General features: G+C 33.9%; 1 protein-coding gene across 1 annotated transcript; it reads left to right on the top strand.

Annotated features, from left to right (window-relative positions):
* The first annotated feature begins 916 nt into the window (after nucleotides 1-916).
* Nucleotides 917-4,819, top strand: LOC130941657 (amino acid transporter AVT1I-like). Its single transcript, XM_057870215.1, has 3 exons — nucleotides 917-1,148; nucleotides 3,196-3,806; nucleotides 4,167-4,819. Exons 1-3 carry the CDS (start codon nucleotides 1,043-1,045, stop codon nucleotides 4,692-4,694), a joined length of 1,245 nt encoding a protein of 414 aa, XP_057726198.1. The 5' UTR covers nucleotides 917-1,042; the 3' UTR covers nucleotides 4,695-4,819.
* Nucleotides 4,820-9,381: the final 4,562 nt, after the last annotated feature.

The following is a 9,381-nucleotide window of genomic DNA, read 5'->3' as shown; positions in this document are numbered from 1 at the left end:
TCACTTTCCAAAAACAAGAAAGAAATTTTACAGGCACGAGAGGCCGCTTCGATCCAAACAAACGAAGAAGAATAAATGCTCTCTCTAAGATAAATTAGATTCTTGATCTGTACATGTGTCCCAAAATAAAAATTAGATTCCACCTGTCATCATCCAGTTAATAAAGGACTATATTCTTATTACCAAAAGAGAAAAATAAAGGATTATATTCTTATGCAAGTTTACTTTATACTTGTTCTACGAGTTTAATTTAAGGATTACAATTAAGTTTTATTCTTTTTTCAATGTAAAATATAATTACTTTTGTTAGTATAAAAAAATTAAAAATACATAATTGAATGTTCAATAATATATATATTTTTAAACAATAATTATTCATAAATATTAAATCTATAACTAATTATTACCAATTAGAGTTGGTTCAAGTGACATATGTTTTATCCCTTTAAGAAAATGGTTTGGATTTAAGTGCCGTGAATTAAAAAAATAAAATGAAATTTCCCCTAAAAGAGTTAACTATATATCATAAATCATAATACAATTAATGTGAATGAGATGTTTAAGGTCGAATAAGATCATATATTGGATTGTGTGGTTCACAGTTTTCACAGCAAAATCCATAACTAACACCCACCATATATAAATAATCTTGTCTCATACTGCGCTGAATTGTGGTCAATGTAAGTTCTACAATTCATCCTAACGAAAGAAAATGAGCCAACTAATAATAATAATAATAAGTGTTACAAGAAAATAATCGAGATCGTAGAAAATATATTATATATATATATATATAAATTGAATTTTTGCATGAATCTTGTGGAGTTAGCTAGCTAGGCAGTGACTGTTATATCAGCATGCACTTTGAAAAAGTAAAAAGTTAGAATATCATAAAAAAATAAAAATAAATAATATTAATTAATGCATGCTAGGAGCTTCCTAAGATGCCTTTAAATATCACACACCATGGCGAGTGTTTGTGACATCATTACATTGGGGCCTGCCTCTAACTGTAAACCCTCTTTGTATTCACATAACAAACATGGAAGCAGCTCTGTCTACTAGCACAACAATGTCCCCTTCTACCACCAATGGTGGAACCTCATCTTTTGCCAAAACCTGTTTCCATGGGGTTAATGGCATTTCAGGTTTGTTATTCCACTTTCTTTTTCTCATTTTCTTCCTAGTAAAGCTAAAAATTAACCTTGAATATATAGTATTTCATTATTTTTAGTGAGACTTAAAGTCAAGTACAAAATTTATTCATCAGCAACTATATACTTATGCTTTCTTTTCTTAGTTATTATATAGAGGTGAAGAGAATGGATTATATATTCTAATTAAAAGTTTCCAAATTAGTATATCCTATGGCATATGGGAGCACTTGAGATCTGCATGCATCTCACATATATGTAATCTAGTTTATGGTGCCTATCATATCTAAACTCACTCAAGGATTCTGTTTGCAACTTGAGGAATTTATATTCACAAACATATACCTATTAATTAACTATTTCAAAAACTTTATATCTATATTCGTAGACATTAAACACCTATTTTTCTTATTTCTTCTTTCTTTTAAAACAAATTTAAAAATTTTAATAGAAAAATCTAAAAATTGAAATAAAAATTTGAGAACTTTTACTTAATATCACTGAACATATATGTGTAAAAAAAGTGATGATATATGATTGATTTAATTATTATTATTATTGATAAAATTTAGAGGACCACCACTTTTATTAAAATTTGATTAGTACTTAACTAATAAAAAAAATGAACAATTTTATATTAATAGATATAATTTTATATTATTAAAAATATTATTAATAATTATTTAATAATTATAAATCACAAAATTTACTGATTTTAGTATTTATTATTATTATTATTATTATTATTATTATTATTATTATTATTATTATTATTCACCTTATTATTATTATTATTTGAGGAAAGATAGTAAGATACGGAAGGAGAAGCTACAGGCCTATAGCCCCGGAGTTCACGAAAAAGAAACACTCTTTTTAATGATCACTTTATGTGAATTAATACTTTGTCTCAACTCACGCATAAAGTTGTTGAAAATAATAGATGGAAATAATAAAAAATTATTTTCTTTTTCTATCTTTCAAATTTTAAGATGTTGCTTAAATTGTTCGAGTCTTTTTTGACATTTCTGACGCATGAGTCTTTTGTGAGATTTATCGATAAAGCGTGACAAAAAATACTTATATGTGATGTTGGTATATTAATAACATGATTTTGTATTTTAATATCAAAAAAATATTAAAAAAATATTTAAAAAATATTTTATATATATATTATGTCTTTGTGTCATATAAAAAAATTAAAATTAGTATGTTTGCATGTGACGTATCATACCATATTTAGTAGATATACACGTCTTTTTATGTGTCCAAAAAAAAATAATTAGAGAGTTATTTTTTTCCTTGCTTTTTTTTTTTCTTTTGGAGTGCCAAATTAAATAATATTATTGATGTCGATGTAAAATTTTTCGTTTTTTTTTTCATTTTTGACTAGTTTTATATATTTTTTGAAGAGGGGAGCGGCCGGGGACAATGATCCAACCATCCCGGCTGCTGGTGGTAGGCCAATAATTGTTTTAAAATTTAATTTTAACATAAAATGCAAAAGCAACTTTTATGTTTGAAAATATCTATAAAAATGATTAATGATTGCATTTTATTTTCCTAAAATTTACATCCTCTGCACTTTAATGATTGAATTATAAAAAATATATAAACTGATGAACCCAGCTGAAATTATTTGGAATGAAATCAAAGAAATTGTTTATATATTATTTGTATATATAATATGTTGTTGCACATAAATTTTTAACAAAAAATAATCAGTAGAATAATAAAACTAGACATAGCAGAATAATTAAATTTTTTTATAATAGCATAATCAATTTTTCATATATTTTTTTGGTGTCTGATCAAAATATTTTATATAAATACTAAATACATATCTTTATATGGTATTGATTTTTGAGGTCTGTATAGCATAATTATATTATTTTGTTTTATCTAAAATCTGTCAATCTATCAATTATGATACAAGTCACAAACCATTCCAATATTTGAAATAAAGTCTAATTAGTTCATCTACAAGTTAAATTGTCTCAAATGGGAAAGTTCTAATTTAACCCTTTCACTTGTTGTACTTCAGGAATTGGTATAGTGTCTATACCATTTGCATTAGCATCAGGAGGTTGGTTAAGCATAATTTTTCTGTTCCTCATATCCATAGCAGCATGCTACACAGGCTTATTAATCAAAAGATGCATGGACAAAGATTCCACTATTGAATCTCTTCCAGATATTGGTCAAAGAGCATTTGGAGACAAAGGAAGGTTACTTGTAAACATTGCAATGAATTGTGAACTTTATTTGGTCATAACAGGCTACTTGATTCTTGAAGGAGATAACTTGAACAAATTAATATCTCATTTTCATGTGGATATTGGGGGATTGAGAATTACTGGAACACAATGCTTTGTTCTACTTTCAGCACTCATTATTCTCCCAACGGTATGGTTAGAAGATCTAGGTAAACTTCTATCATATGTGTCAGCAACTGGGGCCTTAGCATCAATTATATTTCTATGTTCATTGTTGTGGAATGGTACAATTGATGGAACAAAACTTCATAGCAAAGGAGTACTCTTTAATTGGAAGGGAGTTCCTGCTGCAGTTAGCTTGTATGCATTTTGTTACAGTTCTCACCCTGTGTTTCCAAGTCTCTACACTTCCATGAAGAACAAGCATCAATTCTCTAATGTAAGAATTTTTTTTTGTTTTTAACCGGTAATTCATTGCTTAACTCGCTGTTAAGTAGAATTTAATTGAAGGAAACAGAGTATATACATATATTTCTGTGGTAATGCTTGAGAGACAAAAAAAAATTTTAGCCTTTCATTAATTGTCGCAACAATTAATGAATGTTAAATAAGGCAAATTATGACTGTTTTTTGCTAATTTTCTTTAGTTACCAAACGTTTCCGTGGCCGAAAACAGTTAGATGTGTGGTATCAAAAGTGTTACTAGTACTGTTAGATAATGATTTTATAGTTTAACATGAATATGTATATTTTCGGTATGAATTTACATCTTCACACTATAATTGACCTTCTGTTACAGGTTTTGTTGGTGTGCTTCACATTGTGCACTCTAGTATATGCAGCAACAGCAGTTTTGGGATACTTAATGTTTGGATCAGAGGTTGAATCAGAAATAACTCTGAACCTTCCAAAAGAAAAAATCAGTTCAAAAGTGGCAATATACACAACTTTGGTTAACCCCATAACCAAATATGCTCTCATGCTAAGACCAATCGTGGATGCCGTAAAAAGCGTGCTTCCAAATCACTACAACAAAAGGCACAAGCTTACACATGTTGTTGTTAGTAGCATCCTTCTCATTTCTACTGTGGTTGTTGCACTCACTGTTCCATTTTTTGGATACCTTATGTCTCTCGTGGGTGCATTACTAAGTGTCTCAGCTTCATTCCTAGTGCCAAGTGTTTGTTACTTGAAGATTTCTGGAACATACAAGAAGTTAGGGTGTGAAATGATCATCAACTACTCTATTTTCTTTGTAGGTACTGCAATTGCTGCCTTTGGAACTTACACTTCACTCCTACAAATAATTAAGCATTTAAAGTTGTAATTCATTATAAATATTTAGTTTTCTTTTGAGTGTTACTATGTTAGTGTCACTTTACAATATATATTATTAAATTAATGTATTTGGACCCAACTAAAATTAAGATATGTAGTAATAAATGTTGTATATATTATGAGTAATGTGGTTACATGTCCCAATCCGTATAAATTAAAGTAACATCAAAAGATGGTTACTCTCCATTTCAGTTTATTTCTTGTTGTATATACTCTTTCATCCTCAATTCCTCTTGAATATATAGTGAAACATAAAGTTCTATGTTGGAGAGGACACAAATTAATTCTGAGCCTTTGTATATATGGAAGCAAGATATGAACAACCTTCGCTTAAGAATTTGATTATTTGGTTTAAGAATTTGATTATTTGGCATAGAAAGTCCAACTAGTTCACTTGCACTGCGTTTGAAAAATATAAATTGGGAGATTGACACTATGAGTTGGAGACTAAACTAAATTTTTTAATATGAATGTAAAATAAGAATATTTATTAAAATATTTTTAATTATTAAAGAAAATGTTAAAGTTTCAACCTCCATCTTTCACCAATGCAGATTTTGTTGGATCGTCGTGGGGAGTTCTTGACCACTGAAAAAAATCAAGTGAGATAACATAAGATGAAAAAACACCACATTTAATTTAAAATTTTGAGATCGTAATGAGTCTCTTATATTATAAACTCCTCACTCTTTCTTACTTTTTTTTACGTGAGACTAACTTTAACACTTTTTATACTTACAACATTAACAGATTTAATAATAAAAAATCTATGTTAAAACTTCACATAACTATCCTAGTGATTTTTTTTTGTTATGTTGAGTGACGAAAAATGGACAAAGAGTTTTGTAGGAATAAAAAAAAAAAGAAACGAAAGAAAAAGTTTGTCTTTATGAAAAAAAAAATTAAAGTTAACGTTATTTAAAAAAATATTAAAGACGATTTTAATTTTCAAAAAAAAACGACCAAAATAGTACTTCTAAGTAATTCTTGTATTTAGCTATTGGATATTTGGATGCATCGATGGAGAAGATCTCATATCTATGTATGTATGAATGATTCATATAAATAATTAAATATATCCTTTTTAAAATAAGAAAATCTTCAAGTACACTGTTAAATAATCGTTCTCCTCCTGTTCTGTCCCTTTCAAGTTTTCCTTTCTCAAGTACTTTCTTGTTGTAATAATCTATAAATATAAATTACGAGATTAGAGCTATAAATAGAAGTCACCATAAATAGAAATACGTGATCGTATTTCATGTAAAAGTACACTTTCAATTATAAATATTTCTTTTACAATTATATATATATATATATATATATATATATATATATATATATATATATATATATATATATAAAATATAATCACGAAATTCATTGTAGGTATTAAAATATTTATTAAAATATAAAATATATATTAATTATATATATATATATAATTATTGATTTAGTATTATTTTTTAATATACATATATTTTATTTTTTTATTAATAAAATTTAAAAGATAATTTACATTAATAAAATGAATGGAGATTAAATTTATGCACAAGTCTTAAATGAAAATTGATTATATATCTATTCTAAACATATCTATAGGGCAATTTTCCAAAATAAAATGATTGGATGAAAGCTTTACCAAATTACAACATTTGGAATTTGGTTACCATTTTGCGTTGAATCCATTTATATAGAAACCGTGGGAGCCAACCACGGATTCCAAATGCACATAAACCGTGGGAGGCAGCAGGGTTTTATAGGTTGGAAATGCACAATGTAAACCGTGGTAGGCAGCCACGGTTTACACTTTATGAATGAAAAGCAGAAACCGCTGGTGGTAGCCACGGTTTATGAAGAAGAAAAAGCATAAACCGTGGCTGGCAACCACGGTTTATGAAGGGCATTCAAATGATCATAAAACCCTGTAACCTACCACGGTTTATGTATAATGAAAATCTATATATATTCGAGTGAGAATGTAGTTGCTGAGGAGATCATTATCACAATGTCAAGTGAGGGAGAGAGTGTTCTTGTGTTAGTGCACTGCTCTGGAAAAATTAAAAAAAGCAAAAAATATGGTGTGAAGTTCACTGATAGAGAACCGTTGAGTGTATTTGTTAGTTCGTCAAACAGTTTGTCAGATTTGAAGAGCACCATCTTGCAGAAGTTTGGAGTTTTTGGGAGCAAGGTTGTGAAGAAGATCTTCTACAGGATTCCCATTGCTGTAGTTTCTAGCGGTGTGATGTATGATACATTCGTGTTAGGGGCTGACGAAGATATTAGGGTTCTATTTCATTGCGTGAGGAGTTTTCCTGAGGTCAGAATACACGAGTTGTATGCGAAGTTGGAGGTAACTCTGGATAGTTCTGGGGCATCGGCTCCTGTTCATAGCTCGACTGCCGCTGGCGGTGCGTCTTGCTCGGCGCCAGCAAACCGGTTTTCTGTTCCGCAGGTTGCCTCTCCTTCTTTTGCGGCTGATCTGGTACCAGCGGTTGCAGTTCCAACTGCACGCTCCCCTAATGAAGGGGTACTGCAACAGGCATTTCTGGGGGAATCAGGTCGTGCCACAGATGATGAACATCAAGAATTCGGGGTACCTGATCGAGTAGAGAATGCAATGCGGGACGATGACTCTGATGAGGAGCCTGTAAATATATTTGGGGACAGCGACGATGACACCGGTGCCAATCCACAAGCACAACAAGGTCCTTCAAGTTCCGGCACACAGCATTACCCTCCACACTTCTCGACGTTAAACTTGAAGGCTCTGGGTGAACATACGGCCGGAGTTGCTACAGTAGGTGGTTCGTCAACCGAATTTCAGATTGGGCAATCGTTCCAGAGTAAAGAAGAAGCTGTTCTTAGTGTGAAGGACTACAGCATCCGTCGAGGTGTTGAGTACCGAGTGATGGAATCGGACCATTTGAAGTATCATGGAAGGTGCAAGGATTTCGGCAAAAGTTGTAGTTGGATGATTCGGATTTCGCTCCGTGCACGGAAGGGAACTTGGGAGGTTAGGAGGTACAACGGTCCGCACACTTGCTTAGCAACATCTGTTTCCAGTGATCACCGTCAGCTTGATTACCACGTTATCTGTGCGAGGATTTTTCCGTTGGTTAGTGCGGATGCTGCAGTACCGATCAAGGTCTTGCAACAAGCGACTGAAGCTGATTACGGCTTCAAGCCCAGTTACCGGAAGGTTTGGAAAGCAAAACAGAAGGCAGTTGCACAAATATATGGAGACTGGGAAGAGTCTTATGCCGAATTGCCACGTTGGATGCTAGGCGTGGAGTTGACGATGCCCGGGACAGTTACTGTGTTGCAAACGTCTCCTGTTATAGTTGGGGACCAGATTGATGAGTCAACAGTGTACTTTCACCGTCTGTTCTGGACATTTCCACCTTGCGTTGAGGCCTTCCAACATTGCAAGCCGCTTGTGAGTATTGATGGTACCCACTTGTACGGCAAATATGGAGGCACCTTACTGCTGGCGATTGCACAGGATGGGAACTCAAACATCCTCCCCATAGCATTCGCCCTTGTGGAAGGAGAAAATGCCGAGTCATGGGCATTTTTCTTGTCCAACTTGAGAAGGCACGTGACTCCACAGGAGGGTATCCTTGTTATCTCGGATAGGCATAACGGTATCAAGTCTGCACTAGAAGATTCCGTGAATGGTTGGCTGCCCCCACGTGCTTATCGGGCGTACTGTATCCGCCATGTGGCAGCAAATTTCAGCCTTTCTTTCAAAGGTAAAGATGCGAGAAGAATGCTGGTTAATGCTGCGTACGCAAAAACTGAGGCGGAGTTCTATTACTGGTTCGACATCATGCGTACAGAGAATCCGGCAATGTGTGATTGGGCGAACCGGATGGAGTATGAGAAGTGGACGCAACACCAGGATAGCGGTAGACGGTTCGGGCACATGACAACAAACATCAGTGAATGTGTGAACTCCGTCTTGAAGGGAACTCGAAACCTCCCGGTCACGTCGTTGGTTAAGTCCACATACGGAAGGCTTGCTGAGCTATTCGTTATCCGGGGACAAACAGCAGAGGCGCAACTTGGAGCTGGACAAGAGTTTTGTCAGGCATTGGTCAAGGGTATTGAAAGGAACATAAGGGAGTCAAGGTGCTTCACCGTCACGTTGTACGACAGGCACCAGTCGGAGTACACGGTTGCTGAGACTACACCGACTGGAAACTTCTCCTTGGGTAGCTACAGGGTCTCGCTGAAGGATCACACATGTGATTGTGGGTACTTTCAGGCCCTCCATTATCCATGCTGTCACGCCATTGCTTGTTGCGCCCACTCCCGGCTTAATTGGGCAGCATATGTGCATGAGGTGTATCGTATGAGTGAGGTGTTCAAAGTTTACAGTAACGGGTTTGTTCCGCCCATACCAGAAGGGCTATGGCCACCATATGCCGGGCCTACTATCATTCCTGATCCTAACATGAGGCGAGCCAGGGAAGGTCGGCCGAAGGCAACTAGGATCCGTGGTCCCATGGATCGATCTGCTGAGAACCAGCCCAAGCGCTGTGGGCTCTGTCGACAGCCAGGTCACACGCGGAGGAACTGTGGCCAGCGAAGAGATACTGCTGGCGGGGATCATTAGGTTGTATTATTTAGGTTCATGCTGGGTTATCAATGTATGTTTAATTTCAGTCTTATAA

This window comes from Arachis stenosperma, chromosome 7, assembly GCF_014773155.1.
Source record: "Arachis stenosperma cultivar V10309 chromosome 7, arast.V10309.gnm1.PFL2, whole genome shotgun sequence".
NCBI classification, from domain to species: domain Eukaryota; kingdom Viridiplantae; phylum Streptophyta; class Magnoliopsida; order Fabales; family Fabaceae; genus Arachis; species Arachis stenosperma.
Note: the sequence above shows the minus strand (reverse complement) of the source record. Positions and strands in the feature narration are given on the sequence as shown.